At 30.3% G+C, this 25,120-nt stretch overlaps 2 protein-coding genes and 1 pseudogene across 3 annotated transcripts; 1 reads left to right on the top strand and 2 right to left on the bottom strand.

Annotated features, from left to right (window-relative positions):
* The first annotated feature begins 1,911 nt into the window (after positions 1-1,911).
* LOC113867041 (beta-glucuronosyltransferase GlcAT14A) lies at positions 1,912-6,249 on the top strand. 2 transcript variants are annotated; one of them, XM_027501973.1, is made up of 5 exons: positions 2,001-2,900; positions 3,012-3,087; positions 3,185-3,300; positions 5,217-5,552; positions 5,625-6,139. In XM_027501973.1, the coding sequence occupies exons 1-5, from the start codon at positions 2,306-2,308 to the stop codon at positions 5,729-5,731; spliced, it is 1,230 nt and encodes a 409-aa protein (XP_027357774.1). In that variant the 5' UTR covers positions 2,001-2,305; the 3' UTR covers positions 5,732-6,139. The 2 variants fall into 2 exon arrangements, with proteins under 2 accessions (XP_027357773.1, XP_027357774.1); XM_027501972.1 differs by having other exon boundaries at positions 1,912-2,900; positions 5,217-6,249.
* A 7,472-nt stretch (positions 6,250-13,721) lies between these two features.
* On the bottom strand, positions 13,722-16,163 carry LOC113867617 (annotated as a pseudogene).
* LOC113867704 (geranylgeranyl transferase type-2 subunit beta 1-like) lies at positions 15,757-23,131 on the bottom strand. The gene is made up of 10 exons (XM_027503143.1): positions 22,944-23,131; positions 22,069-22,134; positions 21,814-21,964; positions 21,599-21,715; positions 21,233-21,299; positions 20,997-21,145; positions 18,653-18,786; positions 18,470-18,568; positions 18,276-18,351; positions 15,757-17,596 (listed from the first exon to the last, which is right to left on the bottom strand). Exons 2-10 carry the CDS (start codon positions 22,120-22,122, stop codon positions 17,502-17,504), a joined length of 942 nt encoding a protein of 313 aa, XP_027358944.1. The 5' UTR covers positions 22,123-22,134; positions 22,944-23,131; the 3' UTR covers positions 15,757-17,501.
* Positions 23,132-25,120: the final 1,989 nt, after the last annotated feature.

Raw genomic sequence — 25,120 nt, 5'->3', positions numbered from 1 at the left:
GGAAGCATGTCAGCGAATCCTGATCGTATCAGTACATAATTGAGGTCCAAGGCAACTCAATATAAAAAACTCTGTTAGGTACCGTTTACTTTTCAACTATCCTTCTAATCCAAATCTGTTTTTCTTTATTATAACTTAATTACAATTTAGTAAGATTTTAAAATAGTGTGTTATGTTTAATAAACTTATATTCTATTCCATTAAATTTAATAATATTAAATAGTTAAATTAGTGTCATTTGGTTAAACTGTTGTATTATTTATTAAACAAATGAATATGTTTTATTAATAAATAGTAAGTATTTTATTAAGAAGAATTTAACAATCTTTAAAAAACTTCTGAATGTACCATACATTAATGAACTCAAATTTTAACTTTAGGAATATTTAGAATTAAAATAATATTGATGTTTGTTTTTTCTATATATATATATAACTGTGTGTAAACAAATATTTATTCTTTCGAAATTAGAAAGAATAATAATAATTTTTTATTTTTTTCTTTCATATTTAAATTTTTTTAAAATTAAGAAAATAATCAATGTTTTAAATATAATAAAAAATTATTTATTAATTTCTTACTATACACTCCATCTGTTGTTAAATTAATTAATATTGAATCATTTATCTTATTAATTGTTTATTCATTGGTTTTATAAAATAATAAAATAAAATTGTTAAAACATCTAAAAAAAACTAATCCTAACAAACATTATTAATAAAATTGTAAATTTTTGTATGAATAGATCAGCTCAATTCTGGAACTAACTTATATTGGTTTATCATTAATAAATACTGTTTTAAATATTACTTAAATTAAAAAGTCAATTTTAACATACAAAGTAAGGTCATATTTATTCCCTAATGAAATCAACTTTAACCTTCTCAACAAATAAATGACACACTTATCTCGCTTTATGTTGTTAGGTTACTTTTTTCAACAATTTATCACTGTACTTTCAATTATATATTAAAATATTAACATTATTTTCTTTATTTCACCTCTCTTTCTTCGAATTGTCTTCAAAATTTATTACAAGTTTTGCATTTAAATTTCATAAGTTAGCTAACATAGTTTTTGAAAGTAATTTATATTCATTCATTTAGTCATCAATAATGAAATATGCTTTGAATATTGATAAAAATTAATTTAAAAAATGAAAAGATCTATTATAAGATCATGATTAATTAATAACAAAATCAGTTATAACCTTCCACAACAAACGCATTGCCCACGCACACCGTAATTTGCAATTACTACTTTAAACTGCTGCTTAATTATTATTACTAAACAGTTAAATACCCGATTCTCTTTCTGTGCGAAGCGAGTAATCTTTTCTATTTCGGAAGATTTATAAATTAGTTTTACTTGGACACGTAATCGCCACTAAACAGTAACACTAACTTCTACTTGTGTTTTTTTTTTATTATTATTTTTCTCAAAACAATTATACGTTATCTAAACACAAACAAACACAGCATATTAAGGGAAAAAAACACATCCAATTACCCAACTCAAGACACAAACGATGTCAACGTCGAATCTTAATTAATCCTAAGTCTAAATTAGGACTAATCCTTCCCCATTCAGATCATACCAAAGAAAAGCACCAAAAATAAAATCAATAGAGTGAATTCAAAGCCTTCACACCAAATTCTCCCTTCAGTCGCGCCGTGATAAAAACAAATAGTCATTCAATAAACTATAATACATTATTTTAATGAACTGTATAAAAAATAATTATAAAAAATTAAACATAAGAAAAGAGTTTTTATATTTTTATAAAGATATGTTATTTTTTTTATTTAACATTAAAAATATTTATTTTTATACAATGTCAATAAATTATTTTAAAAAAGACTTCAATTTTTTTGTTTTGTTTTATAGTATATTCTAAGATACATGATTATGAAAACAATGAAATATGATTCAAAAAAGTGTTCTTTCCGCAAATAAAAATAACAAAATAAGCTCTTATATTGTAGCCTTGTATCTGTATCTTTCCATTTCCAAATCTTAACGCTCTTTAAAGATCAAAGAAGCGCACACCATCATCATCACCGTTCTTCCTCTTCACACTCAAACATGAAACACAATCACTTCACCCACCTCAACAATTTCTCAGCACCCCACACCTAAAAATCCAAACTTATTCTTCTTCACCCACCCTACACAGTTAAAATCACAACCCTTCACTTCATAAACGGTTTCATAAAAAGGGGTTTCTTTCTCTCTTCATCTCTTTTATTCTCTCACCAAACATAACCAGAAAAAGAAACCCAAACCACACGAACACAGAAAAAAAATGAAGAAATTGAAGAACTATTATATGCACTTGAGACACCATCACCACCACCACCACCCATCAACAGAACGCAAATGGGTCTTTCCACTCGCAATAGGTTCCATTTTCTCCCTCTTCCTTCTCTTTGTAGCCACACTAACCTCACCGGAGGGTACACCAATTCTTCCATTCTACCGCTCCATCACCGCCTCTTACTCCGTCTTCGTCGAATCCAAGCTCCACCCTCTTCCCGTCTCCACCCTCCCTCCGCCGCCGCGCCTCGCCTACCTCATCTCCGGCTCGGCCGGCGACGGCCGCGCCATCAAGCGCGTGCTTTTAGCACTCTACCACCCCCATAACCGCTACATCGTGCACCTCGACCTTGAGTCTTCGAAAGATGAGCGTTTGGATCTGCAACGGTTTGTGAAAGACCACGCGCTCTTCCAGCGATTTGGGAACGTGAGGATGATCTCAAAGGCGAATCTTGTTACCTATAGAGGACCCACTATGGTTGCTAACACACTCCACGCTGCAGCTATTTTGTTAAGGGAATGTGGCGATTGGGATTGGTTCATCAATCTTAGTGCTTCTGATTATCCTCTTGTTACACAAGATGGTTAGTTATTAATTGGTGTTTTCTTTTTCATATATTTTTTTAAAAAATTTAATGTTTAATGTTTGGTTTAATGTTTGTGTTTTTTTTTTTAACGATGTTTTGAATGGGTAGATCTGTTGCACACGTTTTCATACTTGCCTCGGGATCTGAATTTCATTGATCATACTAGTGACATTGGATGGAAAGAGTGAGTTTTTTTAATTAATTAATATTAATTAATTGATTGATTGATTAATTAATGTTTTTGGTTATTTATGTATGTGATTGGTTTTTGTGATGTGTAGTCATCAACGAGCGAGGCCAATAATTATTGATCCTGGGTTGTATATGAATAAGAAGCAAGATGTGTTTTGGGTTACTCAGAGGAGGAGTAGGCCAACAGCTTTCAAGCTTTTCACAGGTGAAGATCCTTTTCTTGTGATGTTAATTTTGCTTTTGGGTTTTTTTTCTTTCTTTTTTTGGATAAAATAATATATAGTTTTTTCATGTTTTCTCGTTTGGGTTTGTGTGGGTAGATATTCTGTGTTTGCATAGAGGTTTTATTAATTTTGAAAAGGAATGAATCGTAGCTTGATCAGGGCATATTGTTTGAATACGTTGTGAGGCAATTAAGGTTTTGATGGTTAAGAAAAACCTTGTGTATATGTCTCATGGTATTATCAGAATATCAGTTCAGTTTAGGGTTTCTGACGAGTCCAGTGGCGTAGTAGCTGATTTCATTTAGTGGGATAAGGTTTTGTTGTTGTATTATCAATTTAGTGGGATAAGGTTTCGTCATTGTTGTTGTTGTATTATCAATTCAGTTTTGGGGTTTAGATGCATGGCAGGAAGCATCGCTTGCAACTATGCATTTATCTATTCTGATTCTGCAAGTTGATTAAGTAATGTCTTAGGACTTGTGGACGAAGTGACTTGTATGCATTTCTGTGCATTAAAAGTTCAAAACGATTTTTTCAAGAAGTTTAATCAATTTCCATCTTTTCTAGGTCAGAGTACTGTAACTTCTTGCAATAAAACATCTCTCTTTAATAAAATTTTGTTTGATTTTGCTGACTTGTCCACGTTCAATCATTTGGACTAGATCAAATAATTGTGATGTTTGTTTTAATTTGGTGTGAAATGATATAGCATGGATACCTTGCTGGTAAATGATATTTTCATAATTATTACATTTGCACCATGACTGGTTCTTGGTATGGTTTCAATGGTATGTTTTTTATTCTTAATGCATGACTTAGCTGGAAAACATACTTTAGCTAGACACTAGGGGCAAAACTTGTGGAAGGTAATTGTAAAAGTGCTAATTACACCGATTTTCTGAGAAGAGGTGAAAACTGCTTAGCCCTGTTTGGAATCTGTTTGTGGAGCTGGCCAAATATTGATAATGTGTTAAATGATTTTACATTGGGTGACTTATTATAGAACACCTAGAAGGTGTAAACATTGCTGCTATTTGAATTTTAATCTTGGACAAGACTCCTCAAAGGTGAGCTTGTCTCTTAAATTGAGCAAGTAAGGGTGTCTCCACCCTTTATTTAATTTTATTTTAAAGTGCATTGTGAACTTTACCCACTAATGAGATGGGTATAGTGCAGCAATGTGTTAAAGAAGTTTATCGGTGATGTCTTCTTTCTCATATGCTACTATATTGCTTATGCTGGTCATATAAGTTATTTTGGTAGAGCTCATCATGTTTCTCGGAAATAAGGGAACTAGATGGGAGAGTATATCCTGCAGGATTAATGATATTTTGCTTCGGATCATATATTGAACTGTTGTAGAGTACAACAATCCTCTCAATGTCCTAGATTGAATCCAATCTCCTCGTGACAGCTGAGTCCAACTGATCCATTTTGATCATCATAAATTGCACTGGAGATCCAATTCTGGTGCTTTAAGATCTTTTGTTATTGTACTTGAGCTTTGTACATTATGTTGTCGGGGATTGTGACTCATCTTCCCTTCATGAACTTGATCAGTGGATTGTATTTAAATTGATTTTGTATAATTACGTTGTTGATGCATCATGGTGTAATTTCCCTCCTTGGACTTGATGAGTGGATTTTGTGCTACTCGACTTATGCATACCTTTGTCATTGTTGTGTGTCTAAAAAGTCTTCTACATGGAAATAAACTTCACTTATTTTGAAAATGTGTATTATGTAGGCCTAATTAGTTTGTGCTTTAATAAATTGTAATTAGTAAAATATACAATTCCTAAAATTTGATAGTATATTTAAAGTTTGGATTGCATGCACCCTAGAAGCAAGAATGTTATGCTAAATGATTGATTACCTAAAACTTCTCTCTTGTTAGGTTCGGCTTGGATGGCACTATCAAAATCTTTCATAGATTACTGCATATGGGGATGGGACAACCTTCCTCGGACTGTTCTCATGTACTACTCAAATTTCATATCTTCCCCTGAAGGATACTTCCACACAGTCATTTGTAATGCTCAAGAGTTCAGGAACACAACTGTGAATAGTGATCTACATTTCATTGCCTGGGACAATCCCCCCAAGCAACATCCTCACTACCTTACACTCGCTGACATGGGAAATATGGTTGGCAGCAATGCCCCCTTTGCGAGGAAGTTCCACAGAGACGACCCGGTATTGGACAAAGTTGATGCTGAACTATTATCTAGAGGTCCTGGCATGACCGTTCCCGGCGGTTGGTGCATTGGAAGCAGGGAGAACGGCACTGATCCCTGCACGGTAGTTGGTAATACTACAGTCCTGAGGCCTGGCCAAGGTTCCAAAAGACTTGAAACATTAATCAGCTCATTGTTGTCAAATGAAAAGTTCCGGCCTAGACAATGTGTGTGATGATAAGAACCGGCTAGAAGATTATTTTCCACTGGCTTTTAGTTTTTATGTGCATGTTTAGTTAGCATGATCAGTCGGTAAAATAGTGTCTCTTTCCAGTAGGAAAAGAAGTAGTTCAAGTATACACACAGTCTTTGATATTGAGAAGAAAAAAGTGAGACAATTCTAGTGAAATGAGATTGACTACAGAGTTGGATCACACCCTGTAATAGTGGTATATGGGTATATATGACAGTTGACTCTGTAGTCCCTGGTTACAACACCCCCCCCCCCCCTTCCCCTTTGACTTCAATTCGGCTAATCAGTGACAACCATTGAAGGTTCCGTAGCTTCATTGTTTTTACTTATGGAACAACAAAGAAAGGGATAAAGATAATGTCATGGTAGGAGGGGGTTGGAATGGAAATACGTTTTATGTATCTTTTTTTTCCTTTTATAATATGATTTTCCACTTGATGTTGTTATAAGCCTAACTTTTCGATAATATTTTCTTCTTCTATAATGCTTATGTTTGGGTGCCAAACTCGTTGAAGTCATTTCCCATAATTGACACCTGCTCAACTACTTTTCTACACGTTAACTTGGTTATATCTTTGACGGGTCTATTAAACTACCAATAATCAACAAGGCTGTATGGTTGGATGGGTATGTAAGGTCTTATTCAATATTCAACCCTCTGTCACTTTCGACCTGTTCTAGGGTCAAGTCAACCACAAATTGAGTCCACCATTAACTGTTTAGCCTAAATTACTGAGAAAATTCCCTAGTTAAGTGCATTTTCAGCAAGATGCATATTCCATTAGTCAATGGGCTCATCGCAAGTATGCTTTGACACCTTTTATCTACATCTATCAACTTAACATGGTTTTATTATTTTTAAATTTTGATTAATTATATTATAAACTCTCATGTACAATTTTCAGACTGATCAAATTACAAACTTTTACTTGATAGACAACTATCCAAGTCCTTATTATATTATGGTAAAAAAATTCACTAATAGATCATAGTTTTTGTAAGACATTTCTACTTCTTCAAAATTTTTAATATAGAACTTGGATGAATAAAATCACTTTAGCCCAATATTTAATGGACTAAATCACACATCGTCTATAACTCTCATCTCTCTTTTCTTTCTTTCATTAGTCATACTAAAAATAAAAAATAAAATTTCACACATCACCTTACACCGGAATGAAGTACTAATCACATAATTTATCCTAGAATAGTTTTAAAACAAGTTAAAAAGCTATTTCTGAGCAGCAAAACCCTAGCCCCTCCAAAAATTTAAACTTTTAATATACCATTTTTAATACTTATTTTTATAATACCTTAAAAATCATTTAATATTAAAATAAAAAAGCACATTAAAAAATACATTGTTCCCAGCCAGTGTCAAAATAGCAACATGGAGTGAGTGGATTTTTTTGGTGTGACTGTGCAAGCCCCACCTTACATTTTCTCTACTTCCAATATACAATAAACATCTAAACTAGTGAAATTGTGAATTTTTCCACTCATTTTCGTGGGATCCCATAAGAGACAAAAGTGGTGAAAGAGATTGAAAGAAACATTGCCCCATTGTGATAGTCATGTCTCTCTAATGATTGATTGCACAAATTTAAGGCCCAACGGCAGAGGGTACTAGTATTTATTAAGTAAAATGTTGAAGGCACAGACAAAAACACAACAATCTTGAAGGCAAAAACACTTTATGCAAATATAGTTCTTTAAATGATTAACTGTACCCCTTGGATCCAATAACAGGATCAATAACATCTGATCGAATAAAATTTCCATGGTCAAAGAAATGAAATATTAAATATAAGTATTTAAAATTTTAAAACTTAGCTAATTCACCTAATATAGAGGGATCAAGTAATTAATTTTAACCATTTATTTAATATTATATCAAGGATAAGTATAATTTAGAGCATGATTGCACCCTTTTTATCACTCTTTACTTATGCTAAATACTATTTTTATTGGGTAGTATAAAAGTATGAAACTTCCCAAACATAGTATGTATGCATATATTAGTTCAAGTTCATTTAATGGTAATACAAAAAGAAAGATGAGTTCTTTTTTCGCAATGCTTCTCCAAACATATATACGAGTAATATCCGAAATCTATTTTCTGATAGCTTAATTAGGAAATAACCTTAATTCACATTAATTCTATTTTTTATATCTTTTTTCTTTTACATTCATTCAATATCAATTTTATTTTTATTTCTGTTTTACCCCACTTATTATATCACCAAACACATAATTCATTCTCTCTCTCTTTCTTTTTTCTCCCTATATCTCTTTTTTCTCCACCTATTTCAAACTTTTTCTATGGGGTGCAAACGATTTATTTTTCAACTCACATAATGGAGAAACAATTTTGCAAATGTGATTGACTTCACGACATAGAGGGCATTAAATAGACATATCTACTCGTAGAACACAATCATAGTTTTCACATTATAAGAAAGTAATACAATACAATGATGTCCCCCAATGATTAACTTCCTAATTAATTAGATAAGTTAGAATCCATTTAGTTATCTTATACATGTTGTTAAGCTATATTAATTATATTTTTTTAAAATGGGTTTAAAATACATGTTAAAAAATATTAAACATAACCTATTATGTTTTAAGTTACTACAAAAAATAATTATTGATTTTTTTTATGATTTTAAGATAATAATTTTTTATTTTTAATAATTTCTTTTACTTTTAACTTCTTAATATATATCTTTAGACAAAAATTAGAAAAATTTATTAATAATATATATTGTAACCATATAAATTATCTGGTTAGTTTGGGTAATTATAAAGCACGGTGCATTCAGTTTATTTTTATTTTCATTTTCAGTTAATATATTTCTTTAATAATTTTTTTTTCAAAAGATTACAAAGAAAACAAAAAATTTGTATCTGTGTTTTATTGAATTTAAAAAAGTTATAATAATTATTAGTAAAAAATATTGAAAAGAAACGATCTAAATAAGAATATTTGCAAATTGATCATTATTTACTAGTTTTGGATTGATCACATGAGAGACTAGCATTTCATTCATATTTGGAGAGACTATAATTAATTAATCATCTTCGTAATATACAAACACTAACATATAATGAAGAGCAAGCTCTAATGAGCATAGCCCTAGCTATAGGCTACAACTCAGCTAGCTCGCGAAAGATTATTGATTCAGCCAAGAGTATATGCTTATCCAGCTTAGGGTATAATTTCTCAAAATAAATTCATTAAACGTACAACACAAAGAAAATTAATCACTTTTGATTTTTATGTCTTGATATCTACAAAACTTTTCTCCTCCTTTTGGTTCATATCTATCCACTTATCTATATACTTTGTGTATAAAAAACAATGACTGAATAAGATATTGAATTCGTTACCATTTCTAGCTAGTGTCAAGGAGAGAAGCTTGTTCAAATTATAATCCAGATAACTTATTATATATGATTGAGAGAAGATGGTGAAAGAAAAGGGTAGAGAATGACTAGCATTTCATGAACATATTAACAACTCAGCATTTGGAGAATAGAGTGGGTTTGTTAACATTCATAATGGAAGAAGAAAGTCACTTCACTTATAGAAAATAAATCATTATTCTTAAACAACTGTCATGGGGTAATTAGTATATAGCTTGATTTAGTCAATGAAATTTCAAAATTTGTTTGTAAATAATATTAAAACTAATAGGTCTTCTTCAAACTAATTAGTTGTTCATTTTAAATTAAGCCTTTTCTCGACTTTGCTTAATAATATCAAGGATACATCAATGGTGCAGTAAAATTTGAGGAGAAAAGCATGTGCAGATCCACAAACTAATCAACTTATAAGATTTAGTTCCACAAATGAAATTTAAATAAGCCCTTATATATTCTATAAATAACTTATTTTAATATTTCATATTGAATTATTAAAACGAGCTGAAAAGAGCTTGTAAAAACTAAAAAATATTTTTGTAAACTCTTTTAAAAACTCCCTTAGTGTATTGATTCAAACTTTGGAAGACAAAAACAGAAAGTAAAATGCAAGAGGTTCTTACCTTGGCTCTGATAAATTAGGACTTGGAATTGTACAGAAAGTGCAGGGGCACCAGCCCAGGAAAGATGACAACTACTGCTAAGTACTAATTAATTAAAATTGGCTTTGCACCATTTTCCTTTAATCAGTAACAGAAGGTGTCATCTCTCCTGCGACAGGAGTCCCTAGACGTTTCCTCTATCAACATTTCTCTTCTCTAATTCTCATTCTCATGCATGCTTCTGTTTGTTCAAGACAAACCCTCTTTTTATAAAGGAATAAGGCTTTGAGTCTCTTGTACATGTCCAAAGGTCGGCTTTATATAATAATAATATATATATATATACACACACATAACTTCAAAGTTTCACTTAGAAAAAACTTATAAACAGTATTATAATTAATGTTGTTTTTAATCAAAATTAGTATTTTATTTTAATAATAATTACTAATTTAAGTTACAGAATAACTATAGTATTTTTTTTATAATGCAATTTTGTTTGAATTAAGAAAATTTACAATATAATAATGATGTTTTATACAAAAAGTTTAAATTAAAAAATAAACACATAATACTTAAGTTAATTATCTATTAATAAAAATGTTAATGTTAATTTTAAAATATCCAGTAATATTAAATATTAAATGAAATTTTTGTCTTTTTCACTTGAAGGCTGATAAATTGACTTGAATAAGGAAGGTGGCAAGGTGCTACTTGGTGATGACATATTTATTCAGAGAACTCGAGGTAAGCTTATCACTTTGATAATTAAATATTAAAACACCTGTGATATATATATATATATATATATATATATATATATATATTCCTTATGGATTTTCGAATGATTGTATATGATTTGATTATGAAGTTGTCAAATACTCAAGGGACTAAAAAAACAGCTAGAAATAATTCAAGTAAACTCCAATTATGTCAGTTCTAGTTTTCTTATCATAATGTTCGATAGATTGATGTCATTTACATCACAAGCGAAACGTAATCAATTACAAAATTATTAAACATGTTCTAATCACAAACAGCCAAGTGACAATTATATTACACTTTCGTTTTTATATTTAGCTGCCGAAGCTGAAGTAAGAGTACAAAATTTCATAAAATATAAGTATATTCAGCCAAGTATAATAACAGTTAATCTATAAACATAATATTATAAATGGGCGATTAAGAAATATTTTCTTCACAAACGAGAGAACATCATCTATAAATAAAAGTCTTAAAAAAAACTCAGAGCTGAAAAAGGGAAAAAGTCTTCGTACAGCTATAAGAAATTGAAATTGTACTGTAGTGTATAAACATCATTTCAACCAAAAAAAGTGAAAGTATATTAAACATGAAATAATTATCCTCATTTGGCTTAGTTGGGTTTTCCAAGTCTCTAATAAAAAATTAACCATTTCATAAACTTAATAACTTATTTATATGCATCTCCAATTCTCCGGAGACAAAAAGTATACTTTGTACTTACCTAATTCTCAATTTCTCTGGAGCATTTTTTATAATTAATTAGTTGTTCAGATGGTCAATGTCAGCAATTATGAACAATAGGTATGAAAATTCAAGGGCCACTAATTGTGCGCCCATTTCACATTTGAAAATTATGAACTACAAGGTCTTCATCTCAAATCTTACATACGACAAAACATAAAAGAGAAAAGACAGTTTTGTTTGATAGTTGTGGTTTAAAACTGAAAATTAGTTTTATAAGCCGTCATGAAAGATGTAAGACAATAATTTTCTTCGTTCTTTTTAATAATTTGTGATGGGTTAAGTCCAATTTAAAGTTTTTAGTAGAGTAGATTCATTTTACCAAAGCGGATAACATAAGAAGGGTTATCTAATTACATATCTATGAATGTATAAAATTATATATATGAACATGATTTTTTTATATTGGTGTAAGTCTAAAAATTCTTATACTAAATCTGAATCTTTTATTTAACTGGTTATAATTTATCATTTCACTATGTGTAAGAGTTTTTAGACTTATACTAATGTGAGAAGATCATGTTTATTATATTTAACTTATATCTAATAGGTTATAATTTATTACTTCACTGATCGATAAATATAAATTAAATAAAAAATTCAAATTGAATGTAAAAGTGTATAAACTTGCTCTAACGTGAAAAGATCCTTCCTATATCTATAATTTTATAATAATATTGTAAAACGATTTGATTAATAAAAAAATTCTTTTAATAAATAATTATATATTAATAATTAATATTGTTATGGTCAATTACAATATAACTTTTAGACACAAAATAAATTTATTTTATGTTATATAAAATGGAAGAAAGCATAGCAGGTTTTATAATTATTTTTATTTTTATTTTTTGTCAAAGAAGGTTTCATATTCAAGAAAAGTAAAACAAATTGGGCCGAAGATTTTAGATTCATTTAATTCAAGATATTACATATTTTATTTTTATTTTCAAAAATAAAAATTGAGCCGGCGTTGAAAATTGACCCCTTAGAAATTAGTTATTATATTATATTTTTAAAATTCAAGAAGATATTCAGAGATTCTAGAGTCGTTGTAACTTGTAAAGATACTGCATATTTGGAGGAAGTCATACGTAAGAGATACGACATTTGTTATAAATTTATTTAAAAAATGTTAATATAATTTTTTATCCTATTTATTATTAGATAAAATTTATCAAAAAAAAATATAATTACATAGGTTTCACTGTTAATTTAATGAATTTTGTTAATATTTTATAATTTTTGATCAATTTTAATCAATAATAAAGTATATTTTAATCATCAAATATGTGGATAATCAGTTAATTAGCTCAGAAAAAGAGGCATGATTACTTTCAATAAAAAATACCTTTGGTATAAAAAGAAGTGTTAAAAAATTCTCTCTACTTATCCTTATATTTTGTTAAAAATAACAAGTAAATCGCATATTATATAAGATTCATTATGTTTATAATAAAAATAAGTGAGTGTTAGAAGTATATAACACGAATAATTTTTTATTGTGTTCGTAACATCTGTTTCATGTTACATTGACGTAATGAAAATCCAAACTTTGTCCTTTCCGTTCCCAAACAGACTTGCATGCTTTGTCTGGATCCTCACTATTTCTTTTCTGATTTGTTTGTCTTAGTAGAAAAGATAATAATATTTATATGAAGTTTGTTATAATATTTTCACATAATATTTTTATCTATTTAAATAACATCTTTTTTATTTTAGTTTTTATACATTCTTGTTATTATATTTTTTTCTACTTGCTTTTTATATTCATTTTTTATTTCATCTAAATATAATGTTAACAAAAATGAAAAGAGAGGAAGTTTATGATCAGAGCCCTTAAGCAACTTGGTAAACCAACCCAAATCGATGCAAAATTATCCACCTTCAGGTTGGCCAACCTTTGACTGAAAAATATTCCCCACGAGAAGGTAAGAAAATATATTCCAGAATACATTCACGTGTGTGTGTGGAAAGTTACTATATTAAAAAACAATTGATACTGACAATGAAAGATTCTCCACAACTGATATCACTGATCAGAAAACTAATTTCAAAAGGAAATTCCTTTCGTGAAGAAAATATTACAGAACACGCAGATTTCAAAATCAAATTTTGTGAACCAGCATCAATCGAATCACAAAGTTATTAAAGAGGAACAACAGTGAATTTGCAGTCACATTAACTCTTACATGCTTTCCCCCCTCCATGGCCTCATTAAGAGCTTGCCTCTCAACATTTAGGAATTTGCTGCTCCAATTTCATATTTAAACCTTCATAAATTTATTGTATTTCAAGGTAGAGAGATTTACATTCATGTGTATCCATAGCTTTCCACCGTCATCAAGCAAAAGAGATTTTGTATCCCTTGGCTGCACTGATTATTGAAAAGACAAAAAAAGAAAAAGTGGGTGGGGAATGGGATCCATCGGTAGCTCCTACTTGTTAATAACAGGATGAAATGTTTTGAGAGAGGATATAACTGATCTCCATTCTTTCATAGCTACAGCAACGAGCAGTGTCATGAAGCTCTTGAGATGGGCAGTATTTTTGTAGCCAGAAAGGATGAGCTCTATACTCAATGAGGCAGCTGAACTAGTTGGGATCTGCAAAGAATGAATCAATCATTCTAGTTTAGTGAACAATACATACCAGCTTTGTAGAAAAAGGAAAAATTAGTTAATTATTATTTTAAGGAGGAAAAATAAGTACATCTTATCCCCTATTTCCTTGTAATGAGCCCTATTCTTTCCCAACACCTTTTTTGTTGCACTCCTACTTTTAGTGCTTGAAGGCAGTGGAAAGAATGCAACTCTATTAATAAAACATTGCTAGCAAACTTAACTCAATCACCATTTCAAATATTTACAGAACACGTTATAGGCCCACCTAAAACTGTAGCATTATGCAAGTAAAAAAGTTTGATGTAGATTATAAAATTAAGGTTTAGTATTCAATTTCCTTGAAATCTGAGGATCTCAATTAATTATATCGGATGATTGCAAATGACTCCACCATGCATGACTGAATAATTACAATAAACATTTGAGGGTAATCGGGCTATTAAACAAAAAATCTTGTCATGTTTCTCTAAATAGTGCTAATTTATCCAATTTCTTGACAGCATATTTTGACAGAAATTCAAACTAGAAAAATTAGAAAATCCTAAATCTCTAATAGGTTTGAATAATAAAAACGCAATGATTGTAACTTAAAGTAGCTGATCCACGATTTCCTGCAAAGTACTAAGCCAGATATTGAAATTAAGTAAAACATAACTACATCCGACTCATGCGGGGATCCAAGCCTAATTTAAGAACCAGTCATACTTATATTGTCTGACCCAAAATATCAAACTAATATCAGCTCCACAAAGGGCTCACTTGATGTTACTTTAGTCAGGTAACTGGCCCATGATTTGTTATAAAGGCCAAATGACTACCAAGTTCAGCAGAACATCCTCAAGTATAGCACCTCAATATCAACAGTCTTCCATGCATATGTATATTGAACAATGTAGTGCAATTTCTAAATCATGTCAAAATTGAGAGAACCCTTTGATAAAACAAGCACACAGAATTAACTAATAGACAACAATAAGCGAAAAACAACTGCAAAGCTTACATAGTCTTGCAGACATCACATCTTGGGTGATACTTCTCCCTGTAGCATGATTTATGGTGAGGGCAATTGCTAGACATGGAAAACTGTAAAAGAAAGACTCAAGGATCAAGCATTATTCAGAATCAAATGAAGATTGATCAAAAAGAGAGAGAAAATTGGAGACCTTGATTTAAGAAGTTCAGAAAAGAGTTTTCAACTTGCCTTTTCACCCAAAAAAATGTTTCAACTTATTTTAATTAAGTTCAATTTTGTGAAGAGGCACAAAAGAAAAGAAGACTCTAACCTCGTGATCAGTGATAGGCAGATGGCATGACAGCAGAAACATTCTGGATGCCAGACAGCTCCCATGCAACTTCAAAATCTTCCTTGGCCAATCTCAGTCTTGCATCCAGCACAGATTTTGCAGGAAGATTTTACAGAACAAGGTTAAATCTTTGTTTTTAAACTTTTAATAATTAAGAAAGATTCATGAAACCGTGAAAAGTAAGGTAAGAAATATCTTTATCACACTAGTTTGAGCATTGTTATCTCCGTTTAGATTTTATTAACAAAGGTGACATTAATCCCCTTTTCATGATGACAACATTTCTGTCATGCTTCACGTTGAAAAAAAAAGGCCAACAGCATAATTTTCCACTTACGATTCCAAATTTTAGATGACAAAATGATTCAAAATGTCATCCATGAGAGAGATGAAGAAAAAGGGGTAAGAGAAACAAAGGGGAAACAAGACAATCTTAAGCCTACTTATGTACATTTTTTAGGTTTGCTAAGCATAATCCAGCAATACTTAAAATTGAAGTTTCAAAACATATTCTGTTTGGAAAAATTTTTGCCTTTTATTTTTGGCACAAGCTTATTTTTCTGTCATTTTGAACTAGGGAACTTCAGCAGTTTCCATTAACAGTATTTGGACTTGTCATTCAAATAAAGATTTGATCATACTCACAATTACCTGTATCCAGGGGGAAAGAGGTGAGGAAAATATAGAAATGAAGAATCATTGTGAAATTAGGAAGAGAATCAACGTTCAGACTTTCTTGAATTGCCCTAGCAAGTTGCTCATCTTCCTCAAGTTGAGCCTTAGCAAGACTTTCATCTTCATCTTGTTGAATTTTGGTGAGATGTTCATTTTCATCTACTTGAACTTTACGAAGGTGTTCATTTTCCTCTGATTGAACTTTAGCAAGATGTTCATCTTCCTCATCAATTTTACAAAGTTCCTCATCTTCAGATTGAGAGTCGTCCTCTGACATATCAAGAGACCTTTTTCTATATTTTAGTGTGGGAATAATTAATTAACACATCCATTTCAGAACATATATATAACAATTGGAACTTCAGGATTTTTTTCAATCGTTTCTAACTATTAGAAAAATGCGTTAAGCACGTTGAATTGCCATTTCAGTGAAACACCAGAATCAGAATATCCCCATATTTTTTATAAACATATTAAAATTATATTTTAAAGAAATCAAGAAGCTATTTGTAATAATTTAAACATTTCGCAGCACCACATTAATTAGGATATAAATGAGAGACTCAACTGGTTGTATCATAACTTTGATCGATTAAGCACAATTAAACATGAATGAAGAAGACACAGAGATAGGCATAAAGACAGGAAATAAGAACACAAAATATGTAATTGAAGGAAATAACCGTGACAATATTTGAATATACTCCTGTTAATTAATCATTAGTCAGCTAAATGCAGTCAACATATTGATTATATTCAACTAATATGTCATGATCATTGAGTATTAAAGGAATCTTCTTTCTTAGGCGGCTTATTCAATCCCATAGCCCTGACGACTATTTCTACAAGTCAACAATGATAGATTACTGAGGGCAGAGTTTAGATTTTTCTTGGGAGGACCAGGAATTATACTGTAATTGAAGGAAGCTAAATCATAATAACAATATTTAAATAAAAAATATTCAATAGAGAATAAGAATAGATATATGAGAATGAAAATAAACACTCCCCACATCCCAATGTCTTCTATTGTTTCACTGATGCATGTGTGCTGACTCTCACTAAGGACATCAACTTAGTACTTATTTGGATGTCCCAGTACCCCCTTGTCCTCTAGACAACATTCCATTCATCATAATGTTCTAGAAACCTTCCAGAATCATTTCCACGTATTCACCATCCCAATTTGAATTTTCTACCACCCACCTTACTACAATAAGTAGGAAAAGTTGCCCACGTGCACTAAATATCACAATGATATCCAGATTGATGTCAAACAGAAACTCAGATTGAAGGTTCACTTCAATTTTATTCAGTGAATAAATTATTATGTTTATTCTTTTTAAGAAAAAAATAAAACACTTGTTAAAAAAAAGTCACAAAGGCAAGGGCATGACTAGTATATTAAATTTCTAGTCATATTTATATATAGTAACATAAATTTGATGGTTGACATAACACTAATCAAACTTCATATGTCGTATCTCTGCAATTTAACTAAAAGATGCTCAAGATTCACAGAAAAATGAGGAAAATTATAATTCCTATGATTTAATGTTTTTGGGCGGGGAGGGGGTTTGATCGAACTACCAACTGTGAGCCTAAACTGAAGTCCTTATTTAGTAAAGAAAATTCGATTTACAACATGAACGGGTAATGCGTAAGCTGGATCAATCGGTTTCAGTCCCGGATATTCAAGAAGGGAAAGTCCTGCAAGAACAAACGAATTATCTTCAGCATCCTGGGTTTATAGTATAAATGAAATTAGAAACACATTAATAAAAGAACTGCACTATCAGAAAGGGATAAGATACAAGATATATGACCAGCATTGTGCTAGGCCCCTAAAGTTTGCACATACAAATAGGATAATCTTATTGATAGAAATTTTGGATGAAACCAGAATTAGAGTTCTAGCAATAGAATTCACAGGCCTAAGCCCTGACAGTGTGTGTTCCTGTCTCAAACATATGCAATTGGCAAACTACCCCTAACACACATAGGGTTTCCTCCTTAAAAAAACAAGGAATAACAATCTGATACCTTCCTTCCCTTTTACAACTCTGTAACACAATTCATATATCACTAACTATCACATTTTGACCTATAACTGCTTAATACGAAAGTAATATTAAAACAACTGCTTAGTAAGTTCCTAATACAGAATTATTACTGCCTAATTCAGAACTTGGCCTATCACACTGTAATGGGGAAGAAATGATAGAGATGAAGACTACATCAGGATAATCTGAATGCATGGGAAAGGAAGAGTTGAGGTGGTTCCCAACTTCCCATATTAACCAAGGGAACCACAGATTACAAGATTTTAGCACAATTAAATAAAGACCAAATAGAAGGGAAAAACAAGACAAAAAGATAGATGTTATACCAGCCACACCAAAGTAAGTATGAAAGATATCCACAGCATCATCTGGCCTGTCTGAAATTCCACCATTTTCTGTGTCCTAACAGTTTCAACATGCATAATATCAGAGATACTAACTTGACAATATTTAATACTCCAAAAGAAGAAACAGAAACTTGCTGATTTATAAACACAGAATTGACGTTCAAGTAACTAACCTGGCAATCTAAGATAAACTTTATGAGTTTATCCTTACTGATCCAATGAACCCTATCAATCATGGTCAGGCTAGAAAGAACCCACCATGAGTAACAGACCTGAGATGATATAAAAGCTTGTAAAAGAAACTGAGAACTAGAGTATCTAAAGCAATCAACATAAATTTGAAAAGATTTACTCACATCAGGGAGTTTCTCAGGACGCCCATTCATACCTCCAGATTTAACTTGTCTCTCACATAACCACCAACCAAGTAGGTCCTTGTCAACAAGATCAAGCGAACCCGTTAAGGCCAGGGCCCCTACACAACAGAAAACTGACAATGGGAAAAGTAAATATCTTACAAGGATGCTTCAAGTCATGTCATTCTTTCATTCAAAATTCAGAAAATAGAAAAATCAAAAATTGATTTATTATATGCATTCCTTGGGTGAACGATAAGCACTATACATTGTATCAAATATTATTACTAAAGGATTTGGCAATCACAATTTGGTTAACGAGTTCAATGTAAACCCTAGATATAAAATTACACAAATTTAGACCTAACATGTGTAAATCTTAACCACAAAAGGAGAGTACATTTCTATCAGGAAAATTACCAAAACTATTGAATAATGTAAATACTAGGTGGACATAGCTAATACTATTAGTTGCATTGTAGTTATACACTTAATCCAAATTCTCTTTGTAAATAGACTTGAGCAGTTATCTAAAATTTTAAACTACAGCAATTAGGTGGACCCACATACTTTTGTATTCCCATTCAGTTGGTTTCATGTATCTCTTTTTCTCTCATTCTCTATTTGGTGTCAATTGCCACTTGCCAGGGGAGAAGATCTGAGTTGATACTGTCTTGAGTCATTCCAGAAGTTTCAGCCATCATCCATACATCCCACCATAGCTTCACTCAGAGTGTTCTGTCTAGAACTATGTAACCTTCAAACCCTTGGACCTTAAACCCCACAATCAATAGTCATCTTCAGATTCTTCAAATCAGTCAAAGAACATCTATTGATGTCTCATGCACCCCTCATACAGCATCTTCTTTTCACTGTAGCTCTCACACACCAGCACATAAAATAGCAGCACTTGCTTTGCTTGCTCCTACTCAGTCATCACTTGGCTAAACCAGATTAACTCTGCCATGTCAACAAAGATCAGGCATTTTTCTTTCTTGCTAGGCTGGCTGCAATGATTTCCCCGTTAGTGATATTTTGTATTTCAGACACATTATCGATCTTTGAGTTTCCTTTAGTCCAAATGGTCAAGTCTCAGCCCGGGAGCCCAATCAAAGAGCATTTTCTTTCCTGCCACCGCTAAATAGATGTTTGTGGGACAAGGTGATGCAGCACAGATGCAGCTGATGTGTGATAATCAAGCAGCACTACACATGATCTCCAATATAAAACAACTAACCTACTGAGGTGGAAGGTCATTGCCTACCAAAATGACTAGCTAGCAGACATTGTCACTAATTCTCCCAAATTTCATCAAATTATATTTAATAGGTTTGGTGGATATAATATGTACTATCCAGCTTGGGGTGGATGTTGAATAATATCAATTGTATTGCAGCTTACTGCACTTGTACTTTCTTTGGGAATAGACCTGTGCAATTATTATAAATGAAAACATAAACCCAATATACTTGCATATTCCCATACAAATTGGTTTTCTCTCTTTCCCTCTCATTCTATCAAGTTTACATAAACAATTTTTTCTTGTGAGTTGATCCTATCAGACATTTTTATTTGCTCTTTTGAGTCTAGCAAGCACTTCTACAAAAACTCATTATTAGTTTAAAAAGAAAGCATAATTTTCCATCTTTGAAATCTCCCTTTTTCTGCACATCCTTGTTAGAAGTATAGTAAAAGACCATTATGTGTCTTAACCTAACACCTTCAGTTTTTGGGATAGTTAGTTCATGACAATCCTAAATAAACTTTTTAGCCTTTCCACAAATAAATCCTATTTACACCTAATCCTCGAATACCACATAAAACAATCAATTACTGTACCATCCAAAGGTTACAGTAAACATTGCCAAAACAGAGCTCCAAATTATGGATGTAAGCCTCCTAAAGAGATTATCCAAACAACATACTTTCATTAACCTCTTAAGAGGTTAAAGGATTATTGTGATAGTATTAGTCACAACTCACAAATCACAGATCACAAATTTGAATTATTAAACTAGAAAATATCAATTAAAATAATATGGTGACTTTTGAGTATGATATTTATCTACATTATTCCCCAATTGTAATATTTTCACTACAAGAAAATTTCTCCTAATGAAAATATTGTTTTTAGCTCTCTCTTAGTATGTTGCCAAGGAGAAAACAGATTCTTGAGTCCAAAACCTTAAATAACATATTCAAATTATGCCCTCACCACATAAAGCACTCCCCTCAAGTGGGAAAGAAATAAACAACACAAATTTTGAAGGGAACAAGAAGTACACATTGAGTAACATAGAGAAATTGATAATTAAGTAAAGATCATGCATAACATAGGACATACTTTGACCAGCATGAGATTCCCCACCAGGAGTGCAACCAAAACCACCATCCATATTTTTGCAGCTTATAATGTACTTCACAGCCTTCTCCACGTCAATTTTATCCAAGCGATGTAATATTGATAGACAACAAATAGCAATATATGAGAACCTAACACAAATAAGTCAGTGAATTTTAGTAAACAATAAAGTAAGCTCTTACACAGTCAGTAATCAAAATGGACCTTAAGAAAAATACCGTGTATCAACTTCACCCCACATATCCCCTGAAAAAGATCCATCTTCATTTTGCAGGCTGACAACATCTGATGTAAATATTAAGAAACACAAGATCTAGTATACTTTGCAACTTATTAAATTTCACTATCATAATTTTAGAAACTAATCTATCAAACTGTATTGAAATTCACACTAATTTTTTTTTATGAAACATATTAAGCCATTTAACAACAATGCAACTAAAAAGCTACATATCCTAGTAAGCAAACAGAAATATAGTAGTTAAAAATTTTGCAAAAAGAACAAAACTTCTCCAATTCCACAAAACATTTGCGAATACAGATTACAGAACCTTCAAAGTAAGCCAATATGTGTGCAAGGATACAATCTGTCACCTTATCTACATCAAGAACATCCATCCTATCAAAAAGAGCCAACACCTGCACAGCACTTAATGTATACAGGATGTGCGGATCATGTCCAACATTTCCACCAAATCCCCCTTCATAACAACAAATATCTCATGAGATAATTATCCATGTCACTGACATTATTAAAAAAAAATTGTAATTTTCAGGAAAGTATAAAATATGGAACAACCTGATTCATGCTGACAATTCATCATCCATGAAACAACCTCATTAACATCCACAGTATCAAGCTTTCCTAGAAGATCCAGAGCAGTCAATCCCCAATATGCCCCATTCATTCTTAGATGCTCCATTACCACAGATTCAAAATTATCTTTCCTCTGGAAACCAAAAAAGGTATATGAAAATAGAAAAATGAAGACCCGCAGTATTTAAAGCATAAAAGACGAGTTTTTGGAAAAGGATGTAAAAATGGGAAGCACACCTTTTCAACTGATAATATATATTGAACATGTTTGTCAGCAACAAGCACTCCCATCTCACGAGTAAACTGCAGCAACAACAAAATTAGGAAGATTAGCATTAGAATCACAGGTTTAAGATAAGGCATAAGTAAAAGTGAATTGAAAGAGGAACACATAGAGAGAGAGTGAAAATCTCACATCAGTTGCGGATTGTGGCACACAGAGCGAAGATTAATTTTGTGTTGGGGATTGATAATATAATATTACTTTTACGATACAGACAAACACAAGACCTGTGCTTAATTATCAACTCCAAAGGTTTCAATTGACTTTTGGTAATATACATAAAGACAACTTACAGCTACCCCCAAGACTTTTGCCTTTTTTTTTAAAATTAATAATTAAGCTAAAACTTAATTTTACTTTCTCACATCCCAACCTTGAAATTAAATTCACCAGTGCTTTTGCTGTCAAAATGTCTGTTCTAAATATCTTACAGTATAACACAGCTTAGATTTAACATTTAAATCCATGTTTAATCCTACCAGATTTAATTATTTAAATATATGTCTACCAACTAACTTTTAGAGCTACAATGAAATAAACTAAGTTAACCACAGTTTGGAAAAGTGCATGATTAGGAACAAATTCTAGTTTCTACCAAATATCTTTTAAACAAATTCAAATACCACTTCAGAATTAATTCCTCATCAGGAACAGTGTAATAGGGGAGAGAAAAGTGAATTGTGAGGAACTTTATAAAGTTGTGTGGTGGATTTTGTGCTTCTGATACATTTGCAGCTCAAAGAATTGGTAAAGCAGAAGAAAATGGACCCTATCTTTACAGCTTTTACAAAAAATTACTAGGACAGTTAGCGGATGAGGGAAAACTTACTAGGACAGCTAGAGACGCTGGCGTTTCTAATGTTGCAAGCAGAAGGAAGTGAAAGAAGCTTAGTTTCTTGAATGATGAAGCATAAGCACTGAGGTTTCGTATGATTTAGAGAATGGATTTTGGAGACACACAAGCATTAGCCACTTATGCTCAAACAAAATTTGTGTATGATTTAGAGAATGGGGATTAGGGGTTTTGGGACTAGGGTTCTTATATTTTAATTAAAAGAGCTTCACTGTATAGACATGGTTAACTCCCTATTTTTTATTTTAATTAAAAAATATATTTGATCATCTAATAAATAAAATTTTTGCTGTCAAAGTTTGTTTGGTGGATATAATCAAATAAAGAATAATAAAATATAATACTTGAATACAAATAATATATGGAAGAATATAATAAAATTTTATTATATTTTATTTTATATTAGAATAAAAATAATAAAGTAAATAACATTATATCAGCTTATATAATATTTGAAATAAAAAGAAAAAAGATATAAATTATATTAAAAAAATAATGATTTTTTTATCTAAATTAATATAATTTTTAAAATTAATATTTTATTTTTCAATAGAAATATATAAATATTAAAAATTATTTGAGTTTAAATAATATTAAAAAATTATTCATAGTAATTTTTTAAAATATTGTTTTATAGTATAATTTTAATTTTTTTAATAGATTATGAAAAATAAAATTATATTTTATAAAATAACTAAAATATATTCTATAAAAATTATTTTATAAAAATTATTTCTTAAAAATATATTTCATTAAAAATAGTGCTCACACAGTATTTTTATAAATAATATTACAGTTATATTTAATGATTAATTAATTTTATAAAATATTAAAGAAGATATGGAATATGTAAGAAGGAAAAGAAGAAAATTTTAATATTTTGATAATTCATAACTTATCTTTTTAAAAAAATTGAACTAGATAAAAGAAATAGGATAAAATGTAAACTATCACAATGAAATAGAATAAAATGATAAGTTATTGTTAATTTAATAAACTAAAATTTAAATAGAATAAAATAAATTATTTTATTATGTCTTTTTTGTGAATTATCAAACAAGATCTATGTAATTCAAATTTAAATAAAGCAAGTCAAACCAAAAAACTAAACCCTTAATTTATCTTAAAAAAAAACATAATCAACATGATTATAAAAGTAGTTCTTTAAATTTAAGTCAGAATTGTGTTTCCCATTTTCTTCCCTAATATTATACATATTATTGTTTTTCTAGTCATCCCCAAAAATAAATATGAAAAAAAAGTTATAAAATATCTCATCATCCATTTATAATATAACGAGAGTATAAAACTTTTTAATTTTTTTATTATAATTATATATAATTTATAAGCAATAATTCTTCAATTAGAATGTTTTAAGAGTATTCTCAAATGATAATTTTTTATAAATTCATTATATTTTTATCATGTAAAATAAATTTTTATATTATTTTGAATTTTCAATTCAATATTAATTAAAATTTTGAAAATTGTATTATTTTTAATATAATAGAATATTTATTATTAATAATTATAATATTTAACTTTTTCAAAATTTAGAAAAATATTAAACTTAAAAACAAATATATAATATTATACATAGATAGATAACAGAAAAAGTTAAGTACAAAGAGAAGATAATTCAAATGTCCTAAATAATCCAAATGCAATCAAATTAGATAAATCTCCTAAAACAATATTTTGTAGATATGTAGAAACGTCCTGAATAATATTGTTACTTCACATTATTTTTATAGAAATTGCATTTATCTGAAAAAAACTGTCTCATTGATATTTATGTAGTTCATATTTTTTATTTTTTATCTCTATTTTTTAAATAAACTTAATTAGTTAATTATACTACAACCTAGATTAAACAACCATGGAAGAGAGGGTTAGAGATTAACATATATCTCAAGATTAGATGTGAAAAAAGAAAATGACAAAATCAAATATCATTATTTCTCTCTCTCTTATCTCTTAAATCTTTATAGATAGTGATGATAAAATTGGTTTTTACCAGCAATTTGTTACACTCTGGTGATCTTAATTAACTTGATAAGCTCCAAGGCCTATATAAACAGGCTAGTTATGCTATGAATACAAGGTAAAAACCACAAACACCAAATCTCCCGTTGAGTCTTAAATCTTCAAAT

This window comes from Abrus precatorius, unplaced genomic scaffold, assembly GCF_003935025.1.
Source record: "Abrus precatorius isolate BTA unplaced genomic scaffold, Abrus_2018 Scaffold5, whole genome shotgun sequence".
NCBI lineage: Eukaryota > Viridiplantae > Streptophyta > Magnoliopsida > Fabales > Fabaceae > Abrus > Abrus precatorius.
Note: the sequence above shows the minus strand (reverse complement) of the source record. Positions and strands in the feature narration are given on the sequence as shown.

Coding starts and splice junctions, on each gene's coding strand:
- LOC113867041 (XM_027501972.1), top strand. CDS start 2,306: ATGAAGAAATTGAAGAACTATTATATGCACTTGAGACACCATCACCAC. Junction 2,901..3,011: donor TCCTCTTGTTACACAAGATG/GTTAGTTATTAA, acceptor TTGAATGGGTAG/ATCTGTTGCACACGTTTTCA. Junction 3,301..5,216: donor AGCTTTCAAGCTTTTCACAG/GTGAAGATCCTT, acceptor CTCTCTTGTTAG/GTTCGGCTTGGATGGCACTA.
- LOC113867704 (XM_027503143.1), bottom strand. CDS start 22,122: ATGGGAGTGCTTGTTGCTGACAAACATGTTCAATATATATTATCAGTT. Junction 21,965..22,068: donor ATATATTATCAGTTGAAAAG/GTGTGCTTCCCA, acceptor TTTGGTTTCCAG/AGGAAAGATAATTTTGAATC. Junction 21,716..21,813: donor GAATTGTCAGCATGAATCAG/GTTGTTCCATAT, acceptor GTTGTTATGAAG/GGGGATTTGGTGGAAATGTT.